General features: G+C 35.9%; 1 protein-coding gene across 1 annotated transcript in view; it reads left to right on the top strand.

Annotated features, from left to right (window-relative positions):
- SAMTOR (S-adenosylmethionine sensor upstream of mTORC1) overlaps nt 1-25,447 on the top strand; it is an 83,304-nt gene that overhangs the window by 22,747 nt on the left and 35,110 nt on the right. The window contains exons 2-3 of the mRNA XM_058297216.2: nt 6,828-6,969; nt 13,957-14,127. Of these exons, the coding sequence (XP_058153199.1) occupies nt 6,828-6,969; nt 13,957-14,127 (313 nt within the window). The remainder of the gene's footprint in view (nt 1-6,827; nt 6,970-13,956; nt 14,128-25,447) is intronic.

Raw genomic sequence — 25,447 nt, 5'->3', positions numbered from 1 at the left:
TTCATTTGGGGTGACTCTCCTTGCAGGGCACACTCCTTGCACGTGGGACTCCCTACACCGGGGACACCCCTGTGTGGCATGGCACTCCTTGAGTGTGGCAGCACTGTGCATGGGCCAGCTTAGCGCATGGGCCAGCTTACCACACGGACCAGGAGGCCCTGGGTTCAAACCCTGGACCTCCTGTATGGTAAACAGATGCTCTGTCAATTGAGCCACATCCGCTTCCCAACTTTGTAACTTATAACCACTAGACATTTAACATATGTGTGTCTAGCAGTAGGAATTTGATCTATTTTTGTTGACTAAATAAAGGAATTAAACATTCTGGGTCCAGGATGTATTACAGATGGGGCATAGGGAACATATTGGATTTATTCCTTTTAAAGGCATCTGCCACATTTTATTATGCCTTTCCCCCTTCCTTTGATACCAGTGCTCACTCATTCTCTTTATTATTATCTGTAGTGTTTGAAATAGAGTAGTTTCTCCAGCAAATCTGTGGAAAGGATGAGAAGTATATACAAACTGCATTAGTTACTCACAATTATATATTAAGTGTGCCACACTTTGCCAATCACAAATCAATTTAGTGTCTGTCTTTGAGACAATCTGCTCAAAACCTTAAATTGAATGTCTGCAATGAGTTTCCATTGAATAAGCCTACAGACTAAATTTTAATCCTTCCTCGAAATTTCACTGAAGAAGTTAACAATCCTTAAAACTCCATAAGAAATGGCAGCATTCTCCAGAAAAGAATTTCAATGAGTAGGAAAAACTAGAGGTTTTCTGAAAAGCCATGGAGCAGTAGGTTCATGTACATATACAATTAATTGTCTTTGCATCTCATAGCTAATAGAATAATTCTAGAATAAATTGAGTGTCAGGGTAATCCAGTGAAATGTTTAGGACTCTGAGAATTTGTAATAGATACCTCTGATTTCCCATATCACATACCCTTGACCCTCAGGTGGTGTCTACAATTCATTGTGATCTCAGTTTCTTTTCTGCCTTTCTGCTTTTTTTCAACATTGCTGGAGCCCAGGAAGGATGTCCCTTTATTCTCTGCTAAAGTACAGACTAAAAGTACAAATAGTTAACAACCCTCAGTGGGAGATGGGGACCATTAGATAAATGCTCCAGCCAGCCATCTTTTAGGTATACAGTTTTGGGAAATATTCTGTATACTTCTTAGTCAGCTGTAGCAGTAACCTCAATAATTGACCCTTGTATTGGTTTTTTTTCTCCTCCTCTGTCTTACTCTTCCTACTTCCTCATTCTTGTTTCTTGGTATCCTCTCCAAAATAAACTACTCAAACACAGATCTATATCTTTGAACCTAAACTGAGAAGTCTTATAGAAGGGAAATTTATGTGCATAAGTTAAACCTGGTTTTTCCTAAACATATTTGATTGTAGAACTTGAGTTTGAATGGCTCCTATTACTATATTAGAGACCAACGCTTTGGAATGCTGATAAAAATTCATTTTTTTTAAACCTAAGTAAACAGAGACAAAGAGAATAACGGCTCTCTCAAAATCTTATTGTAAATGAATGAATGGTAAGCCAAAACAGGAACCCAGGTCTTTTAACTCTCTGGATTTATGTGCTTTTTCTATTATAGTGCTTGTCATAGTTTTATTCTTCCCCATATAAAATATATATCTATTCATATAGCCTGTACATTAGCAGTCTTTTCAGAGAGTAGAGGATATCAGATTATCTTCAGGAACACTGTACAATTCTTAGGGCGGTTTTATTTTATGCATTATTATTGGTTTTACTTTTCTATAGGGCATAACTTTCAAACAGTAAATTTAACAAGTCTTAGTGTGCAGCTTGATGAATTTTTCATATGTATACTTCCCTGAAACTATCACCTAGCATCTTGGAGGCTCCTGTGAACCCTCCTAGTCATTATCCTGCACCAAAGATAACCAGTGTTTGGACTTCTGTCACCACAGATTTGGAGACAACATTATTTTAAATTGATGTTTAAAAAGTAAATTCAAACCTTACAGCAATGTATGAAGAAATATGTGAAATAAAAATACAAATCTTTGTACAGTGTTAACCCTTTTAAAGTGCTGTAAGTCATTGGAGAATAATACTTTTGTTTTTTTTTGTTTTTTTTTGTTTTTTAAAGATTTATTTTTATTTATTTAATGTCCCCCCCTCCCCTGGTTGTCTGTTCTTGGTGTCTATTTGCTGCGTCTTGTTTCTTTGTCCGCTTCTGTTGTCGTCAGCAGCACGGGAAGTGTGGCGGCGCCATTCCTGGGCAGGCTGCTCCCTCTTTTCACGCTGGGCGGCTTTCCTCACGGGCGCACTCCTTGCGCGTGGGGCTCCCCCACGCGGGGGACACCCTTGCGTGGCACGGCACTCCTTGCGCGCATCAGCGCTGCGCATGGCCAGCTCCACACGGGTCAAGGAGGCCCGGGGTTTGAACCACGGACCTCCCATATGGTAGACGGACGCCCTAACCACTGGGCCAAAGTCCGTTTCCCGCAGAGAATAATACTTTTGAATTAAAGAATTTGATGGAATTTTAATGAAAAGAAAGCATTATACTTTGTAACTTAGTTCTTTAGGTCATGAACCACATGCTATCTGAAGTTGTTAACTTTATAACTATTTTGAAATGGAAGAGTTTATTTTTGATGAGTTCATAGAGTGTTTTCTAAGGAATTTTAATATGATACCTTGGGAACAGCAGCCCCCCCCCCTTGAATTCTGTCATTTTGGATTTTAAATTTTATTACTTCATCTAAAGACATAGATTACATTTTAATTTATTCATTTATAGTGCAATTATTTTAAAATTATTTGACTTTATAACAGCTTTCAAAAATTTCAGACTGCAGTGTTTTTATAAAATAAGAACAGGGAAACAGACTTTGGCCCAGTGGTTAGGGCGTCCGTCTACCATATGGGAGGTCCGCGGTTCAAACCCCGGGCCTCCTTGACCCGTGTGGAGCTGGCCCATGCGCAGCGCTGATGCGCGCAAGGAGTGCCGTGCCACGCAAGGGTGTCCCCCGCGTGGGGGAGCCCCACGCGCAAGGAGTGCGCCCGTGAGGAAAGCCGCCCAGCGTGAAAAGAAAGAGCAGCCTGCCCAGGAATGGCGCCGCCCACACTTCCCGTGCCGCTGATGACAACAGAAGCGGACAAAGAAACAAGACGCAGCAAATAGACACCAAGAACAGATAACCAGGGGAGGGGGGGAAATTAAATAAATAAATCTTAAAAAAAATAAAATAAAATAAAATAAGAACAGGTGTTATGAGTTAATGCATACATTGATTAATGTATATTGCTAGAAGGGCCTCAAAGATGGCTTGAGAATGTAATGATACTATTTACTTACATATTCAAGATGAACATTAAATAATGCCAGGTATGTATGTTAAAATTGAAAGGCAGTATACAAAATATAGTCCAGTGAACACTGACAAATGGCATACTTGGTTAGTCCATAAATACTACTTGTCCATTAATATGTACCCTATAAGATAGCTACTTAGACACATTAACTTGTTCAAAGTTTTATGCTGAGTAGTCAGAGAAGGCAGAAATCAAACTCATCTGAGTTAATTCCAGAGCCCATTCCTTAACCACTGCACAGTACTGCTTCTTGTTTTATTATGTGATAACCAGAAAGTTAAAAGTATATAAATGTGTTTAGTATTTTCTTACATGTTAAAATTTTTCCTCGAAATATTGCTAGCATCAGGTTTTCCAGTAATACATATTATCTTTATGAGTACACTTGGAAAGTACCACTCTTACGTTGAAGAAAAGATGTATCTCTTTCAGGGACTTTTTAAAATACCAGTAGAACTGGAAGAATCATTAAGAATAATGTTAATTTTTCACTCAGTACCATAGTTGTTAAATAGTATTTTTGTCAGTTGACATACTACCATTTATTATATTTAGTCAGATTTCATTTATCCATAGTTTGTATAGTTGGATATGAGTTGGTGCCTAGGGATAGAAGTTAGAGAGAGATGTCTTAAATGAATTCTGCTCACCTTGAAATTTTGAATATATTATGTGCAACACTTTTAGTAAGATGGTTACTATATATGTATTGTGAAATAAAGTATGATTTTAGAATGTATATCTCAAATAGTCCAGAAGATTTCCCTTTCTATTGGTGGTATTTTCTCTTTTAAAATAACAGCATGGAAGGAATCATAGAGGGATGACAAATGGTTTTTGTTTGTTTTTTACTCTAATTTTTGAACTACTGCTCTGTTTTTCTCAGAAAGTTAAAACTGGGTTTTCTCAGAAAGTTAAAACCAGCCTACATTATAGAAAAATAAAGTTTCTTTCACAGGGTAAGATGTGATCATTCACATTTCAAAAGCATTCACAACTGCTCCTTTAGTATATGCACATGTATATAGAGAGAGGATAGTAAAAATTACAAGCTCAAAGTGCCTTCTAAAGTTGAAGATAATCCAACTCAACAAAAGGTAAATCACCTTTAAGATTATGTATACATTAATGAAGCATTTAGAATCAAATCTGATGTGTAAAGTCAGAAATTATATTAGAATTTATTAAAGTTTTTATTAATGTATCTTAATTGTTCATTAACCAGAATATTTGTTTTTGAAGCTTTTACTTCCTGTACTATTTAGAAATAGAGACTTGATAAATAACTGTTTCTGAAATATGTTGCTAAAACTGCAGAACTTTTATTTGAGAATTTGGAAACATTTTGTCAGCTTTTGAGTGAAGTTACTGTCACACTGCTATTTAACACATTCAGAATATTGTCACTACCCAAATATTAGCGATTACTGAAAATACTGGTGTGTAAGAACATAACTCTAAAATACACAATTTTTCATCCCTTTTGGGTTTAAAATCAGCATTCAGGCTTAGATTAAGAAGAGACTGATAATACATACTCATTTTATATGGACAGTGTTATATGAATGTGTTTGTACCCTTCGTGTACTTTCTTGGTTAAATTAGAGGACTAGTAGTTTGATTTTCAGCTCATTACTTCTTGGACTATAAGCCTAAAATAACCAACAAATGGTGTTAATTGGGAGTTCTTGAGTTTTTAATTAGAAAAGTGTTGACTATTGTTATATGTAAGCTGTTATAATTCCTTTTCTGCTAAAAAAAAATAAAAAGGAACTCTTCAATGCTAGAATTAAGTTGTCTTACTTGGAGAAAGAATTTAAGTACAATTATTGGCCTCAAATTTTGCTGTTTAATTTATCTTTTTAAATTTATTCTATCTCCAAGCAATTGTCTGCCTTTGAACATGGGACAAGGGAGCATAAGTTCTTATGCATGAATAAGGACATTTGAGTGAAGCCATCCTAATAAATTTTATTTATTCATTTACCCTTACTGTTGTGTTGGTGTCTTTTATTTGGCCATGGCATGCACATACCTTTCTTTCTCACTTTTCACATTGATATTTCAGATTTCATATAAATGTGATGACAATTAAAAATAAAAAAGGGGTGGGTGGGAATAGTAGCTTGAAGTGATATTTAGCCAGATAATTTAGTCAACTTACAGTTTTTATTCAGAACATTTTATCAGGGCTCAAAATTTTGAAGAGACTTCCAAGATAATTTTTCTCTAGCAACATTTTTGTCCTAGGAAAATATGTGTAAATGCAAATATTTCATTTATTTGCGTGCTAATCTATTTTGCCATCTTACCTACGAACCCCTTTTTTAAAATTTATTTTAAGCCTTAACTTCCTACCCCTACTCTATCACCTGGTAACTTGTATTCTAGATTCTGACTCTCTAAGATTGCTTATTCTCATTATTTCTTATCAACAAGATCATATATCTGTCCTTTGGTGTTGGCTTATTTCATGCAGCATGATGTATTCACAGTTTATCTGTGTTGTTGCATTATCAGAATGTCATTCCTTTTTACAGCTGAATACTTTAGGGAACTGATAGTATATAGAGTTTCAAGACAATAATAGGCAAAAATAGGTTTTTACTCTGCTCCTGTAAAGTCATATTGCCCAGTGTAGCAAGACAATGCTTGAATGCCCAGCCATACTTGTCCCCTACCAGCATGTCTTCAGTTTATAAGCTAATAGCTCATACATATAATATTATAGTCAGGGTTCTCCAGGGAAACAGAACTAATAAGAGATTACATATATACATATATGTATGTGTATATATATATATAAAGTAAATATTGTGAAATTTTAAAATAGGAATTGACTTACGCTACTGCGGGAATTTTCAAGTCCAAATCCCATAGGGCAAGCCACAATTGGAAACTGATGCAGGTTTTATGAATTCCCTAGGAGAAGCTGGCTGACTAAAGTAGAGATGGTGACTCATCAGTTCTCCCTTTAAGGCCTTCAGCTGATTGGATGAGATTTCTCTCATTGCCGAAGGCAGTCTCCTTTGTTGATTGTAGATGCAGTCAGCCTGAATGCAACCAACTTAACTGATGATTTAAATCCATGAAATATCCTCACAACAACAATCAAGCCAGAGCTTGCTTGATAAACTGGATACCACAATCTAGCCAAGTTGGTATATGAACTTAACCATCACCACATGTCTACTTGGATTTGCCAGTTTTGTTTAGCTTCACAAATCCCTCTATTTAAAATGGTAAAACATATTTAGTTATCAAATCATCATAATTAAAATGATGCAGCCATTTACATAAAGGAGCTTTTAAAATATGAAGTTTAAAGCTTCATGAAGTTCAACTTCATGATTTTGCTTATACTCATCTTTAACTTGAATTTTAGTTTATGCTGAAACTTTAAGAAGCCTAAACATATTTTTAAGTTAATTTACTTTTTTTCTTGTTTTTAGTGGGAGATTTTGATAAGATCTGGCGAGAACACTGTGAGGATGAGGAAACACTTTGTGAATATGCTGTTGCAATGAAAAATTTGGCAGATAATCATTGGGCAAAAACTTGTGAGGGCGAAGGTCGTATTGAATGGTGTTGTAGGTGAGTGTTTTTATGAACTGACATTTTTGGTTTCAAATGTCCTGTTTAAACTCTTAAATCTAAGTAATGCATGTGTATTTTATAATTAATTGTACTGAAGTAAAAAATCAAATATTTTAAAAAGATATTTAAATGTCTTTAAACAACTTCTTCCCCTTGCCTCATTTTCTCTTGGCTTATTTCATTCATCTTTTTAAAATCAGATGATTTTCCTCTGACATAACTTTGCATTTTCTGTTTTAGCTTTTTAAAAAAATACAGTTTTAATACATTTAAATTAGTTACAGCATGTAATTTTGTTAAGTATCCATATTTGGATTCAAGTAAAAATGAGTGTTTTTCTATCATTTAAAATTAGAAGACATCTTAAAGATTTTAAAATCCTGGATTCAGGGTATTCCAGCATTTTTATTCACTTTGTATAATGTTTTTACTTATAATAGAGATCATGTTAAATGTTTAATGTTTAAAAAACTGAAAGATGAAAATTGTGCTGATTAATCCTCTTAAGTTGGTAAAATTATAAAAGCAGATCTGTATATTGACTGAATTTAAAATGAATTCCCAGAAAATAAAGCACTGTCTTTCTGGGTAGACAATAAGTTTATAACTTCTAGTTTATATTTCATTTCAATTTTTTTTTCAAAATTTCTGTTTCAGTCTCATATAAAAATTCATGTAGAGTTCATGAATTATTCATTCAACAGATAATCCAGTAAAAATAAATATTTAACTTGATTATTTTATTCATTCATTAAGTGAATAGTATTTAATGATTGTCTTCTATGTACATAGGCACTGAGAGTATAACATTAAGCCAAACAGACAAAACTCTTGTTCTCAGGGAACTTACTTGCTACTGGGAGTAAGAGGTTAGAAATAGTATATAAAGTATTTCCTAGACCAGATAATGGTAAGTACCAAATAATGGTAAGAACTATAAGAAAGACAAGAATGTGTAAGTAAGAAAACGGGTTAGGAAGCTACTGCAGTAAGGCACAGTTATATTGAAATAGTTTTTTGGTGAATGAGAGAGTGAATGGACAGGGCAGTGTAGTAGAATTGTGTTCAAAAGTTGCTTGAAACAGTTATTTTCTGTGTGTTTATGCTACAATTTGCTATACAGTTGATTTTAGTTTGTTTTCAGTTTTATGAGTTTTCCCCTATTTTCTTTTAATTGGGAAGAATTTAAAGTATTTATATGGTTCAGTAGTATCTTAGTTTGCCAGGTCTGCTATCACAAAAAGCACACACTGATTAGCCTAAAGAAAAGAATTTATCCTCTCACAGTTTTGAAGGTAAGAAGTCCATAATCAAGGAGAAGACAAGGTCATGGTTACTCTAAGGTCTATAATGTTCTGATGATGGCATTCTTCTGTTAAATGGCAGTCTCTCACTCTGGCTTCTCTAACTTCTGGTTTTTACTTTTCTGTCTAATTTCCTTTGCTTTTAAGGTTTAAGGCCCAGCCTGATTTAATTTGGCCTCACCTAAAAAGATCTTCAAAGATGCTATTTAGAAATGAGTCCATAGCTTGACTAATAGTGATATCTTCAAAGCTCCTATTTACAAATCGGTTCACACCCATAAAAGCATGGATTAAGACTTGAGCATGTCTCTTGTGAGGTACATGATTCAATCCCCAACAAATAGTCAAAACTATACTCAGAAATGGCTCTCTTCCGTTTTCTTTGCTTATCCCAAAGCAAGTTTGGAGAATGTTCCTTTACTTCTATGGTCTGCAGGTAACTATTTTCATTTGTTTCTTATTTATCCTATCAGTGTTTCTTGTGAAAAAATTAGCAAATTATTATTCACACACAAATGCATCTACTTTTTCCTGTCTGTAAGTGGGATAGCATAGTATATACCCCGTTCTGTCCCTTTTTTTTTCTTACTTAATAATATATCTTGGGAATTTCTCCATTTGATAGATGTCTTCCTCATTTTCATGAGTCATTTGTAAGCTTTTGCTGTTATAAATAATGCTATAATGAATAACCTTATGCATATTAATTAACAGATATATACACTATCATTTTGTTTATGTATTTTTTGCCATGAAGAAGCTGTTTGTTTTTAGCATAGGCAGATACATCAGTCTCTTCTATTATTGTGTCTAGATTTTGAATGTCTTAGAAAAGCTTTCCTATTTCTAAATCATAGGCATTCCTGTTAGTAACTTAATCATATTTTCCTCTAATCTTTCTCTCCAATTAGTTTGACTAATTGTTTTTCTTTCATCTGTCATGTCCTTATGCCTTCTTCATTTAGCAATAATGTATGTAGTTTGTCATTAAATAAGTCTGGCTTTTTGACTGATGTGTGTTTATTTTTAATGTTAAGGATACACTGTCTTTCCTATTAAGTGTTTTTATTAAGATTGGGTGTTAAAAGTTGTTGAATGTCTTTTTAGCATTTATGGAGACAAATATATGATTTTTCTCCTTAGATTTATGACTATAGTAAATTATATTAATGGATTTTATTAAATTGAATCATCCTTACATTCCTGAAATACACACTATTTGGTCATGTTTGATTCTGTTGGCCAAAATTATATTTAATATTTTTACTCTAATATTTATATGTCTTTATTTTTTGGTAGTGTTTCATCAGAGTTAAATATCATTGTATTTTGCCCCCCAGAAAAACTATTTGGAGAATGTTCCGTTGTATCTATGGTCAGTAACTATTTATGTAGCTTTGATTTTTTTTTTTTTTGAAGGTTTGATAGAATTCCTCATTAGAATGTGTTTTTTGCTGAGGTAAATCTTTGAAAACTTTCTCCATTTCATTTATGGATTTTGGTTTTGTTTAAAACTGTCCATTTCCACCACAGGCAGGTTCAGTGAATTATGTTTTCTTAGACAATTGTCTCTTTCATGTAAGTTTTAAGATTTATTTGCACAAATTTATGCAAATAAAAGTACCAGGTTATGTATTTGTTGGTCCTGTTTTCCTTTTCCTAACTCATTAATTCCTTTCTCCTTTTGCTTTAGTCAGGGTTCTTCAGAGAAACAGAACTGAGATTTATTTTAGGTATTGGCTTACATGACTGTGGAATGACAAGTTTGAATTCTGCAAGGCAGGCCACATGTTGGGAACTCTGATGAAGATTTTAATGAATTCTGCAAGAAAAGCTGGGTGGCCGAAGTAGCCATAGAAATTCTTTCTGAGTACTAAAATTTTGAGCTCTCCCTTTACCCCCTTCAGATATTTGGATGAGATTTCTCTCATTGCTGAAGGCAGTCTCTTTTGTTGATTATAGATATAACCAACCATATGTGTAATTAATTGACTATTTTAAATCCATGAAATGCCCTCACAGTAACAATCAGGCCAGTACATGCTTGAACAAATAACTGAATACCATAATCTAGCCAAGTTGACAATGAAGTTAACCATCACAGTCCACCCCTTGTCAACTAGGCACCTGTACACATCTCCTTAAGTCATACTTATTCTCTAAATAAAAAGAATAAAAATCACACTTTGACCTAACATAATTCATTTGCCCTTGTACAACTGGAAATTCACTAACACTTTTCCCAGAAGGCAATGCAAGTCCTTGAGTAATATTCACTCTTAAGCTTGACATCCTGTAACTTAATACTATCACATAAAATTAAAACAACTTATGCTGTATGATGAGGAAATAATATAGGGAAAAAACAAAGATATTTACTTTATATATATAAACATATGCATAACAAGGAAGAAACATTTGTAACCGTTATACTCCTAATTTCTGCAACTGATCCTGTGGACATAGCTTATATATATATATTTTTTTTTTTTAACATTTTTTTTTTCCTCCCCCCTTCCCCCCACCCCGAGTTGTCTGCTTTCTCTGTCCATTCGCTGTGTCTTCTTCTGTGACCGCTTCTGTCCTTATCAGTGGCACCGGGAATCTGTGTTTCTTTTTGTTGCGTCGTCTTGTTGTGTCAGCTCCCCGTGTGTGCGGTGCCATTCTTGGGCAGGCTGCACTTTCTTTCGCACTGTGCGGCTCTCCTCACAGGGTGCACTCCTTGCGCGTGGGACCCCTACGCAGGGGACGCCCTGTGTGGCAGGGCACTCCTTGCGTGTATCAGCACTGTGCATGGGCCAGCTCCACACTGGTCAAGGAGGCCCGGGGTTTGAACCACGGACCTCCCATGTGGTAGGTGAATGCCCTATCCATTGGGCCAAGTACGCTTCCCCATAGCTTATATTTATAACCACATTTTTCCACTACCCATTCCATATTCCTTTTAAATTCAGCAAGCACCTCAGCTGGTCTTTATTCTCTGCCTGGTGGGTTAACCCAAACCTTTATTTCTGTAGGGTCTGGGTCATAACTAGTCCTGCCTGGATTGGTTTTGTCGTTTTCCATCAACGTTAATCTTAAATAGGGCCATGGTAGTACTGAGATGCTCTAAGGGATATCCTATTTTTCAGGCAAACTTTTTCTTCCATTGAGTAATAGCGGCCCTGTTTTCCCTTGATAATCAAGATCAATCACCCCAGCAACTGCAGTACAACTTTTTTGTTGAGTCAGAGACATAAGTTAAGATGGCAGTGAGTAGTAATCTTAACTTTCACTTCAGTGGAATAATCGTTGTGTCTCTTGGTGGAAGCACTCCTTCTTTTGGAAATAAGACCTGAAGACCAACAGAGCTTAAGGTCTCAAGGACAGGGAGCAAAACTTTTTCCAGTGGATCACTAAGAATAGTGAGTGGTGCCATTCCCATTTCTATCCTAGATTCATGAATCCTGGCTATGGGAGAAATAGCACCATAGAGGGGATGCTGATTAGAGCATATACAGCCCTGCAAGGTATTACCACATAGTTGGTGTCATAATTGAGTCTTGAAAAGTCCATTCCACTGCTCTGTTAATCCACCTGCTTCAAGATGATGGGGAACTTGATCAGGCCAGTGAATTCTATGAGCATGTGCCCATTCCCACACTTCATTTGCCATGAAATGGGTGTGTGGAATACCATTGTGGTGAATAAAGCATTTTCAAGTCCATGGTTGGTAGTTTTGGAAGAAGCATTGTGTGCAGGGAAGACAAATCCATATCCAGAGTATGCATCTATTACAGTAATAAAATGCTCCCCCTTCCATGATGGAAGTTGTATTAGTTAGCCAAAGGGGTGCTGATGCAAAATACAAGAAATATGTTAACTTTTATAAAGGGTTTTATTTGGGGTGGAAGCTTACAGTTACCAGGCCATAAGAAATAAGTTACTTCCCTCGCCAGAGTCTCTTGGCCGTGTGTTAGAGCAAGATGGCCACCAACGTCTATAAGAGTTCAGCCTCCCTCTTCCTCTCAAGGCTCCGTAGTCCCAGCTTCTTCCATTATCAGCTGGGGCTGGAATAAGTCTAGTCTCTCTCCTTGGACTCGTTTCTCTCCAGTCTCAGCTGCTCTGCTTTCTCCACAAGGCCAACTGTAAACTATCAGGCAAACAGCTCATCTCTATTCCCAGGGCCCTTCCATGTCTAATGGACCCTTCTCTCTTCCTCTGTGTTCTTCTCCTTGTGTTTACTTCCTGGGGTTCCAGTATCCAAATCTCGAACTAACTCCTCTGCTGTGTAGTTTTCTCTGTGAGTACCCACCCACCAAGGGCGCAGGCATTCAACATCCTACTGATGTGCCCCAAACAAAGCCCTAATCATAATTTAATCACACCCAAAGGAACAGACCAGTTTACAGATAATCAATTTTTGGAATATATAAATAATAATTGCTACAGAAACGACCCAGAATAATCAACCTGCCACAGGCAGTAGACTGGTCACCTCAGTGAATGGTGTCAGTGGTGCTATGTCAGGGACAATTTGTCTGCTGATGGAACATTGGACACTCAGCAGTGGTTTCAGGCAGGTGAGCCTTGGTGAGTGGAAGTCCATGTTGCTCAACCCATGCACAACCTCCGTCCCTACCACCCTGGCCACTGGGCTATGACAGGAATGGCTGGGGAAAGAGGTCAGCTTTTATCCACTGAATGAGGCATCCTATTCACTTAATTATTAAAACCCTCTTCTGCTGAAGTCACACTCTGGTAAGCTCTCACATGGGATGCAAAGCAATTATCTTCATGTTTTTCACCCATTCAGAGAGGTCTATTGTCTTATCTCTACTCCATATCTTTTTGTCACTTATTTTCCACTCATATTCCTTCCAGGTCCCTGACTGTCCAACTAAACCATTGGCCACAACACTTGAATCAGTATACATATGCACCTCAGACCATTTCTTCTAGTCAGTATGAGCAACCAAGTATACTGCTCGAGGTTCGGCCCACTGGAAGAATTTTCCCTTCACTCCTATTCTTCAGGATGTCTCAGAAAGGAGCTGTAGTGCTATAACTGTCCACTTTTGTGTGGTACCAGTATATTGTACAGAACCATCTATTATAAAGGCCCATGTTTTCTCTTCCTCGGTCATTTGATCATAGGTACTCCTCATGAGGCCATAGGTGTGAGCTGGGAAAGAGAGGGTAAGTGGCAGGAGTGGGCGCCTGCTCAAGCCCAATCTCATCTCTACCACTTCCATTTTGTGACTGAATGCTGCTTTCCATGCCCAATTTTATGGCTTGGTGGGTCAGATCATACCCAGTTCATGATGGGGTGCAACTCAAGCCTCATAGTAATTTGGGGGCCCATGTTTTAAGTGTTTGGTTTCTACTAGGGTCCAGTAGTAAGCCAAAAGTTTGTCTCTCAAAAGGAGTGTGGTTATCTGCAGAGGATGGCAGGACTTTGTTCCAGAATCCTAACGTTCTATGCTCTGAACCTCATAATCTATGATCATTTTTTGGCATATAGAAATTTAACATTTTTGAAAGTGCTGTAAGGTGCTCAGACTTATTCCTGTTGAAGTTTCCAAAATAGAAATCCTTAATTTGAAAGGTCTCCATCTTGATTAAAATATGGTAATGTTCTTCCATTTTATTTTGTATTTATTCCCACCATTTAAAAATACAATTTTATTTTGCTTTGTAGTGTATGCAGAGAATATTTCCAAAATGGCGGAAAGAGAAAAGCACTTGAGAAGGATGAAAAAAGAGCTACACTCGCCCCTAAGACCACTCCAGCCTTAAATATGCATGAGTCTTCTAAACTTGAAGGTCATTTAACCAACCTCAGCTTTACAAACCCTGAAATTATAACTGAGTAAGTATTTTTTCTAGTTATTAACAGTATTCTGGATAGCTATTAATGTAGTGAAATGATTTACAGCAAGCATTGAAAGATATGCTTACTCCTCAGCTTAAAAAACACAGATTTGTAACATAAGGTAAAAAAATCTAGCATAAAATTTTAATGGATATCTGGAAAACTGGTTTTGTAGCTTAGATTGTTCTCACCGAAAATAAGAAATAATATTTTATCAAATGTTGAAGTAGTTACTCTTACGATAATACAAGAAATCCAAAAAGAAAAATCTAATTAAATGGTTTTGTTTAAATTGACTATCTACTAAGAATCACAAGGGAAACGTGGGAGATTATGAATAAAACAAATTGTCATTATTGTATTGTCAGTATGAAAATCTGCCTGCTAATAATATTTGCACATAAGCAAACTTTTATCTCTATTCATATTATATCCAATTAATTATTAGTAGTGTTAAAAATATTTATATACTCATACCAGAATGGATAAGCAATATCAAGTAATATTTTAATTAATCACTTAAAAATGCTAAACTTGAATAATTCCATAAATCTTGATAGACACTGAAAGCTAACTATTAAAATAAAATTTAAAATAGTTCCAAATTTTTAGATATCAGTGGAGCATTTTGGTTCATTTTATTTTACACCATATTAAAAATACTCTCTAGTTAGTTATAAGCCATTTCATTTAAAAATTAATTAATAAGCTCCTAGAAGAAAACATAGGAAAACATCTTCAAGACCTGATGGTAGGTGGTGTAGTCTTAAACCTTACACCAAAAGCACAAACAATGAAAGAAAACATGGATAAATGGACTTCCTCAAACTTAAAACACTTTTGTGATTCAAAGGACTTCGTCAAGAAAGTGAAAAGGCAGCCCATTCAATGGGAGAAAATATTTGGAAACCACATATCCAGTAAGGGTTTGATTGCCATTCTATTAAAGAGATCATACAACTCAACAATAAAAGAACCAGCAACCCAATTTAAAAATGGGCAAAAGACTTAAATAGACATTTCTCCAAAGAGGAAATACAAATAGCCAAAAAGCACATGAAAAAATGTTCAATATCACTAGCTATTAGGGAAATTCAATGAGATATCATCTCACACCGCATAGGATGGCTATTATTTTTAAAAAAACAGAAAACAGTGCTGAAGAGGATGTGGAGAAATAGGAACACTCCTTCACTGTTTGTGGGATTGTAAAATCGTGCAGCCTCTGTGAAAGACAGTTCAGTGGTTCCTCAGAAAGCTAAATATAGAGCTACCATATGAGAATAAGCTAGGAACCAAATAACACAGTGAATTCAGAGGTGGATAAGGATTGTAGTTAAGTGTACAAATGCTAGAATGTCCTTCTGTGAACTAGAACAGATGTACATTACTACTGTAGGGTGGTGAGAATGTGGAGAAGCATGAGAAAAATACAATTAATGTAATCTATGGACTATAGTTAACAGAAAAACTGTAGTATTCTTGCATCAATGCCAAAGATGTACTGTATTTATAAAGAGGATATGGAAAAAATATACCAAATGTACACTATGGACCATAGTTAGTAGTAATAGTCTGATGATATTATCTCTTAATCTGTAAGAAATGTTGCACAGTGGTGTGGTGTGTGTTGGTAAAGGGGTGTTGTGTGGGAATTCCACATATGTACATGACTGTTTTGTAAGTTTACAACTTCTGTAATGAATATATATTAAAAGGAGAAAAAAAATTAATTAACATACCTTTGACTAGATCACTAGGAAATAAGACATGTTTTTGCCCTTGTTCAAAGGTTCTACAAAGTTTACAAAGCATAATGACTTAGTAATTAAACATCCTGTTATTTATGAACGTTTAAAAATATTTTAAATGTTAACCAATATAAAAAATTATATAGTTATTCTATCAAAAACAGGTACAAAGGAAGGTATTCTAGAATTTCTATTTGAATTGTCTAAATCTTTGAACAGATTTAAAATAGTATTTTCAAGTCTTTGCTTAATCCAACATTTGGGTCTACTCAGTTTCTATTTACTGCTGTTTTTCTGAATATGTGTCACACTTTACTGCTTTTCTGTGCATGTCTCATTTTTGTTGCTGAAAACTGGACATTTTGATAATATATTTAGAAACTATTTGAATTTTTCCCCTAAGGGTGGTGGTGGTGGTGTTTTAGTAATTTGCCTAGACTTAATATGTGAAATCTGTCACCCTTGTGTGCATATTCTGATATCTGTGCTCAGGTCTTTTTTTTGTTTGTTTGTTTTTTAGGCTAGGGTCCTAGGATTTGCCCCTCTTGTCTGCGTAGCTTAGTATTCAAACAATGGTAGGTCAGAGTTTGAGCTCTGTAAACCTTACACCACTGCCAGTTGATAGGTGTATTGGTTGGGGAGTACATTTAAATATCTGCCAGTTTTCAAGACGGAGTCACCTTTTACTTTCTGCCAGGCCCTCTTGGGTCTCCCTGCATGTTTGTGCACAGCCTACCAGTCAGCCATGGTCATGTTATCTGGCCCCTCATTGCCTCTGTCATTTCCAGACCTTTCTGTTAAATCTGACTAAGTCCTTCCAGTCTGCAGCTCAGCCCTACCAAGTCTGCATCCTGAGGCTATAGAATAGTTGCAGACTTTTCTTTGTATTCTGCCCCCTTTTTTTTTTTTTCACCCTTTGCTCCAAATGAGGTTAGTCCATTCCAGCAGTGAGGCTGCTGTTTTTCACAGCCAGTCCTGTCCTGGAAAAGCTTCTGCACCAAATGAGCAGTTGGTGGAAGTAAGAGTGCTCCAAGCAAGAAACACCAGAGATCCCTACTATTTTTTATCGTGAATAAACATTTCTCAATTTATTTGCTCTTGTTTGGCCCTGAAATGGTTGTTTTTGATGATTTCATCCAGTTTTATAGCTATTTCTTGAGGGATAGATTTGCTGACATATTCCACCATATCTGGAAGTTCCTGTTTCTGGTTTAGTTTCAAAGGAGAAAAATTAGTTTGGCTTTGGGTATTTAAAGGAAAGTATTTAAATATTGTTATAGGTCAGGATTTATTACTTAGTATTGAAATTGAACATTGAAATGACATAGCTTAGGTTGGTTAAGTTTAGATTTCCTTTATTCTAGAAGTCTCAACTCCTTAGTACCGTCTAGCCCCAACATGTATCTGTAGACGCCTTCCTCCCACTCCCCTAACCATTCTGGCAACCTGTATTCCAGCCATGGGGAACTACTTTTAAATTCTCTTACTGGGGCATGCTTGTTCTCACTTTCTGGCAATTGTAAATGCAATAAATACTCTCTCTGATGAACTATTGCTATATTATATTAAGGTATACTTAAAGCACCTTCTCTTCCACAGTTTTCCTTTAACTCCTCTAAAGAATTGATAACTCTTTTGAACCATTATTAAACCTTTATTAACCATATTGTATTCAAGCTATATTTTTTCTGACTTCAAATAAAATACAATCACAGTATGATATATATATATGGTAAAGATTATAGAAGTAGAAAAAAGATTACTCAATCATGTTTACATTTAGGCATATTTCTTTGCATTTTTTTTACTAGACATTGTTTTTTACACAGTAGAAGTCATGTAGTATAAAGAACACTCTCTGCATAATATTTCATCATAACAATTTACTACTGTGTCTAAATATAAAGTGATCCTAAACACAAAGGATACCCAGGTTCCCAAAGAGAAAAATATCCCTTGCTCCCCCATACACGAATGCACACACTTCCTTCCTACCAAATAGGAACTCTGTACTGTTTAAACCTTCCCTTTCCATTCCCTTTCCCCATCCCATCCTCTGGTAATTTGTTTTCTAGATTCTGACTCTGAATGTGCTTATTCTAATTATTTCATAGCAGTGAGATCATGCAATATTTGTCCTTTTATGTCTGGCTTATTTAACCTGATGTCTTCAAGGTTCATCCATGTTGTCACGTGTATCCGAACTTCACATCTTTTCATAGCTGAATAATATGCCATTGTGCGTATATACCACATCTTGTTTATCCATTCACTGATTGACAGACACGGGTTGCTTCCATCTTTCGGCACTTGTGAATAATGCTGCTACGAATATTAGTGCACAAATATCTGTTCGAGTCCCTGTTTTCAACTCTTCTGGGTCTATACCTAAGTAGTGGGATTGCCAGGTCATTTAGTAATTCTATATTTAATTTTATGAGAAAGCACCAAACTGTCTTCCACAGGGGCTGTACCAGTTTGTATTTGAACAATGACTGAGGGCTCCTATTTCTCCACATTCTCTGCAATGCTTGTAATTTTCCATTTTTTAAAATAGTAGCCCTTTTACTGGATTTGAAATGGAATCTCATGGTTTTGATTTGCATTTCCCTGATGGCTAATGATGTTGACCATCTTTTCTTAATGCATTTTGGCCACACGTATATCTTCTTTGGAGAAATATCTATTTGTCTTTTACCCTTTTTTTAAATGGCTTGTTTGTCTCTTTATTGTTGAGCTGTAGGATTTTTTAATATATTCTGTATATTAAACCCTTATCAGATATGTACTTTTCAAATATTTTCTCCCATTGAGTAGGCTGTCCTTTTACTTTCTTGAGAAAGTTCTTGGAGGCACAGAAGTTTTTTATTTTGACGAGTTCCCATTTATTTTTTTCTCTTGGTGCTTGTGATTTAAATGTAAAGTCTAAGAAAACATTGCCTAGCACAAGGTCCTAAAGATGCTACCCAACATTTTCATCTAGGAGTTTGATATCTCTGGCTCATGTTTAGGTCTACGATCCTTTCCATTTCTGATTTTCATTATTTGTATCTTCTCTTTTCAAAAACTTCTGGTTTTGTTGATTCTTTCTGTTGTTTTGCCGTTGTTGTTGTTGTTGTTATCTCTTTTATTTACCTCCACACTAATCTTTGTTTCCTCCTCCTGCTTGCTTTCAGTTTACTTTGTTCTCATTTTCTAGTTCTTCCAGTGTTGAGGTTGGATATCTGATTTGATGTCTTCTTTTTTAAAGCAATCTTTTAGAGCTATAACTTTCCCTCTCGGTACTGTCTTTACTTCATCTTGTAAGTTTTGATATGTTATACTTTCATTTACATTTGCCTCAGCATATTTCCTAATTTCCCTTGTGAGTTCCTCTTTAACCTATTATCTGTTTGAGTATATTAATTTCCACATATTTGTGAATATTCCATCTCTCCCTCTGTCATTGATTTCCAGCTTCATTGCATGTAGAGAAGATACATTATATAATTTTCATATTTTTTAATTTATTGAGACTTGTTTTGTGACCTGAGATATAGTCTACCCTGAAGTATGGTCCATGTGCACTTGAGAAGAAGGCGTATTCTGTTGTTATGTGTGACAGTTAGAATTTTGTGATTATAAAAGATTATGTTCTTAAACTAACCTATTCCAATGGCTGTGGAGCCCTTTGATTGCATTAAATTCAGTTAAGGGCTCTTTGATTAGATTACTTGATAAGACCACTTTAGGCTTTTGATTGGACTGTGTCAGTGAGGTGTGAGCCAGCTTGGGTCTCTGCCCTGTTGATGCATCTGATGTAAATGCACAGAGAGAGACACACACAAAGAAAGAAAGCTGCCATTTTTTACCTTGCTGGATTGCTAGCAGCCAAAGCTTAAGTATTAAGCCCCCAAGAGGCTGGGCCCATAGAGCAGCTCAATGTTGAAGAGACAACCTTATACCTGGTTGCCCACAGCTGAGTTCCAGGAAATGGTAGATTCTGGAGGGGGAGGTAGAGACCTCAGCAGAGATTGGTGTCCGTCTTGCTTCCCCATGTGGCAGAACCATGAGAAAGCACCTCTCCTGATGCCTTGATTTAGACATTTCACAGCTTCAGAACTAAGATTTTATTGCTAATAAAATTCTTATTATAGAAGCCAACCCATTTTTAGTACTTTACATAGGCAGCCTTTTGGCAAACTAAGACATAGGGTGTATTTTTTTTCTTGTTTATACTGTTTGGCATTCTCTGAGTTTTGTGGATGTATATATTCACACCTTTTGCTAAGTTTGGGAAGTTCTCTGTCATTATTTCTTTGAATATTCTTTGTGCCCCCTTCTTTTTTTCTCCTTCTGGGGCTCCCATTATGTGTATATTAGTACACCTGATGGTATCCCATAAGTGTCGTAGGCTATTTTCACTTCCATCATTCATTCCTCAATCCTGAGGATGCTGGGATGGTGATGCCCACACTGCCTTTAATTGAGAGGGGGTTTAGATCCCAAGGGGCAGATGGATAGGACTCTTTTGCTTGCAGTTGTAGATTCTCTCTGTTCCTTGGGATGGGTGTTGTCCATCAACATTCCCTTGTTAATTGTCCTGGGTGAGTCCAATGAACTACAGAGTAGGTATTACAACGCTGTTAAGATTCAGGGCCCAACTGGCATGCTGTTGAGATTCAGGGCCCAATCTTGGGAAAGCCCAAAGATTTAAGTCTCTTAGATATATATCTATCAACTCTAGTACCAACTGTAGGTTCAAATAGAAGGGACAGAAGAGCCATGTGTAGGGCTAAACCACAACTGAGTCCAACTCTTTCACCTAGGGAGCATATATTCCAAAGTAGGATCCACTAACAAGGCACCAAACTCCTGAGTCCTTGAGCATTTTTTTTAAGATTTTTTTTCTCTCCCCTTCCCCCACCCCTCACAGTTGTCTGCTCTCTGTGTCCATTCTTCTGTGACCGCTTCTGTCCTTATCAGCGGCACCGGGAATCTGTGTTTCTTTTTGTCACATCATCTTGTTGTGTCAGGTCTCCGTATGTGTGGCACCATTCTTGGGCAGGCTGCACTTTCTTTCACACTGAGCAGCTGTCCTTATGGGGCGCACTCCTTGCGTGTGGGACTCTCCTACATGGGGGACACCCCTGTGTGATAGGGCACTTTTTGCATGCATCAGCACTGCACATCGGCCAGCTCCACATGGGTCAAAGAGGCCCCAGGTTTCAACTGCGGACCTCCCATGTGGTAGGCGAACGCCGTAGCCATTGGACCAAGTTTGCTTCCCTCCTTGAACATTTTTAAGGTCATTTTTTATGTCCACATTCTGGTCTTCCTCTGTGGTATTTTCTGTATTTTTATCCTTTTCCTTTGGCTAGGTCATTGTTCCCTGTTTATTTGTCTTATATAGTCTTTTCAAATGTTTGCTCTGAGATTTATTCCCTGAGGTGTCTTTTTTTAAATTTTGTAACCGACTGGTGATAAGAGATTTTCTTGGGCTTTGGCCCTCCTATGAGGAAGGTCCACCCAAGGTGAATGCAGAGTTCAGGGACCTCCCTGTCTTTTCTGGGCCTGTGTCTTATCCTGGGCTGGGTGGGCTGGCGCTTGTTAGTTCTTCTGGTGTTCTGCTCTTTATAGGCATTTAAATGCCCCTGGTATTTCTTAGGAATTGACTTCCATCTGTTTAAAGCAGACAAGCCTTTGACCTGTCAGCCCCTAGTTTCTTAAGATTCCTTTGTTGTCTCTAGCTGCTTTCACCTGGAGGGTAAATTCTGGAAGGAAACCGCCTGAGAGGAGTTTACCAAGTCTTTCTCTCAAGTCAGTCTTTGCCAGCCAAAGCAGAGCCACAGACCCATGAAGGGGGCGCTGACTGGCTCCAAACTGCCGAAATAGAAAACCTGGAAATAGTTTCAAATTCAACTTATCCAAAACTGTACTAATTTTCTTCCCATTCTTTCAAACTCTTCTCATATTTTACCCCATAAAATATCTTCTCCATAAGATGATGCTAAGGTTAGTAGAACCTTCCTATTTCCCTTCCTCAACTGAGTCTTATCACTTTGTAATGCCTCTTGTACTCCTCTTCTCTCTAGCTCTATTATGGTTCACAGTCTCATTATCACTTCTTGCAACCTTTCTTTCTGTTGGAGTGTTTTCCAATCCATATAGTATATGGATAGAGAGAGGCCCCTGAAAAGGTATTATTTATCTTCTCAAGAACTTAAGATGGCTTCCCATTTTCTACAGAAGCAAAGTAATATTTGGTTGTTGTAATGTTGAAGGCCTTTTATTATCTAAGATTCAGCCAAATGTACTAGTCACTGTTTCCTGGAAACACAATGTATTGACATTTCTTTGATCAGCGTTTTCTTTCTTACTATAATATTAAGCCATCTTTCTTTTCCTACTCATCCTTCAAGGTTCAGCCTGCCAGTTCTGTGAAAATTCATTAACTCTCCCTGTAAAAAGAAAGATTTTCACAGCATACGCCTTACATTCCTATTATAACAGTCCTTTAATAGTTGTAAATAAGCATATATAGTCCACTGGACTACATAATATTGCAAACATAAGGAGCAAAAGAGAGTGAAGAAATATGATCTATTTATCTCTGTATCCCCTTAGGCCTAGTCTAATAATCAACACATGCTTGTTGAATACATTAATTTAAAAAGTATTTATTGAGGACCTAGTATGTGCTGGCAGTGTGCTAGGGACTGGGTTATCCATAAGGCAGATTAAGCACCTTACCTTCATGGAGTTTACAACTTGGTTTAATAGGAAACACAGGCCATAAACAAATAACTACAGGAAACTGTGATGAAAGTTAGAATAAGGGAAGTGTAATGTTAGAGCAGGGGGTTTCAAACTTTTTAGACTCATAACCTCTTTATACTCTTAAAATTTACTGTGGACCCTAAAGAACTTTTATTTATGTGGGTTATATTTATGGATAGTTACTATATTAAAAATTACACCTGAAAATTAAAATACTAACTTACTATAGAGAGCCATAATAAAACCATTATATGCTAACATAACATTTTATGAAAAATTATGTTTTCAAAACCAAAAAATCAGTGAGAGTGGCATTTGTTTACATTTTTGCAATCTGATGTCTGGCTAATTAGAAAACAGCTGGATAATCATCGTGCTTTGGTATGCAGCAGAATGACTTTTTTTTACTTTCCACTTCAACACATGACATATTAAAAAGATAATCACTCAAGAGTTCAGACTTAATAAAATTAATTTTTACCTCTTCATAAATGACATCTTAAGTGAAAATGGTTTCTTGTTGTTGTTTTAAACTGTGAGTGTATCAAGAAAAATATAATGTGTATAGTTTGGTGCCACTGCCTTGATTTATGATAAAATGCCAGCAGTGCTACTACCACTGCTTTGAACCATAACTATAAGTGGCAACACAGTGAAAGAGGCAATAAATAATGTCTTGTCGTTAGTATGGAATTACTCCGAATTTGCAGACTCTCTTCCCTCTGAAAGTGTCTCAGAGACTCCCAGGGATCCAAAGACCATACTTGAGCTGTGCTGTTTTAAAGGAATGTATAGTCTACCGGTAATCCCAAGTCTAGGTGTAAAGGAAGGTGTAGCTGAGGAACATTAAATGTTTAAAAGTCATTTAGGGATGAATAGGTATGATACTATCCAAATGAAGGGCAGAGGTGATGGGTTGTGAGAGAATGTTTTAGGCAGAAGAAAAAACACTGAACAAGAGCTGGAATTCTATAGGAATAAAAGGAAGGTAGATATTCCTGAGTCACACAGCTTTCTAAAAAGTATGAGAAATGAAGGAGACAAAAGTTAATCATGAAGGACTTTTTGTATTGTGTTAAGGAACTTGGATTTTGTCACAAAGACAACGGGAAATCAGAAAATTTTAAGAGAGTTGACATTATTAGGTTTGTGTTTTAGAAAAATCTCTCGAGTTGAGCTGTGGAGAACAGATTGGAATAAGGCTAGAAGCAGGAGGCTATTGAAATTGTCTTGGTGAGAGAAAAGAGAATGCCCAGTATTAGTAAAGAACAAGTAGATGAACTGATAAAAGAACAGAATAAAGAGCACATGGATTAAGATGAAGACTGATTAAATAAAAATAAATAAATAAAAGATTGCAGGGACAAAGATGTTGCTTGTTAATAAGCAGTAAATTACCATTAAGCCTTATAAGATAAATAATAATAGCACAAACCTGTCACCCCCAAAGATGAATAACACTCACTGATAACTGTTAAAGCAAAAGTTTTAGGTAACCCATTAGAAAATGGTTTAAACAAAACACTGAAGATTCAACTTTCTAAATTATCTTTCTATAATTTTGTATACAAATCTAATTAGCTTTATATTTTATTACATTAGATCAAATGAGAGTCAATTTCAGTTACTAAAATAATGTATTTATATAGTATGTCTTCAATAGGTGGGGACATAGTATACAGAACTACATCAATAACCTTATAAACTCAGGTTCACAGTGAACTTTTTGGAATGCTTTACATCTTACTAAGGAAGTATACTTGTTTTATGAATCCCACTCGAAAGAATTTCCTTAGGTAGAAAATAGTTTGTAATCATTATTTTCTACTATATGTAGTTATATCACAGAAGTATGGATCATGATACGTATTCTTCTCATGAAGAATTTCCAATTGAGCTGTTATCCAAACGATGTTTTTCACCTATACATCCATCACCACTTTCATTCTCAACATCAAGTGCTTTGGGTCATTATCAGGAAGAAGGTCAGAGTTTGGGGGTTTTATTTATACTTTTAAGATTATATACTATTACCATATTTTAATAGAAAAAAAGAAGACTCAGGAACTGGATGAGGATATGTACATTTTAAACCAAGAAAACCTATGAAAGAAAACTATATTTTGGAAATGATTAATAAGCACTAGTTCTGCATAAATAGCTTTATACAGAAATGGGACTTACTATCTTGATATTACAAAGTCTCTGGATCTGATATTTGTAATCATAAATTGATAAATTACAAATTTACTGACCATTTAACCTCATATTTGAAAGTAGCAAACATTGAAGGGAAATATTTTATCTTAACATTTCAGCAAAATAAATGAAAAATTTTACTTTCAAGTTCAAATTAATATTTGTGTATATATTTTGATTAATATGAAATAAATTTCAAACTAAAATCAAAACTACTCTTGAAACACTTAAATTTTAAAATTTATATATTGAGTTATGCTCAAAAGACATTTAGCTTCCTACTTTATAACATTAACAGCTTTTGTTCACTAGGATAATCTTCAATATTAAAAAGAAAAGAAATGCTAAAACAAAAGAAATCAACTGATAACTACAACTTAAAAAGAAAAAAGGTAGATAAAATTAAAAAAAGGTATTCAAAATCATTTTTCAATTGTTAGAAACTGAACTATAAAAAGAGGCATTAATAAGTCTAATCTAGTCCTCCTTATTTGGCATTACCTATTACCATGTATTGCATTCCCTCTTTCTGTGACAAACCTTTGAAGGAAACATCCAACATCTTACATCCTAAGTCAGAACAGAGACAAGGTCTGTAATTAAACCCT

The sequence above is a fragment of the Dasypus novemcinctus genome, chromosome 5, assembly GCF_030445035.2.
Source record: "Dasypus novemcinctus isolate mDasNov1 chromosome 5, mDasNov1.1.hap2, whole genome shotgun sequence".
Taxonomy (NCBI): domain Eukaryota; kingdom Metazoa; phylum Chordata; class Mammalia; order Cingulata; family Dasypodidae; genus Dasypus; species Dasypus novemcinctus.
The sequence above is the reverse complement of the archived record's forward strand: the minus strand, read 5'-3'. Positions and strand labels throughout refer to the sequence as shown.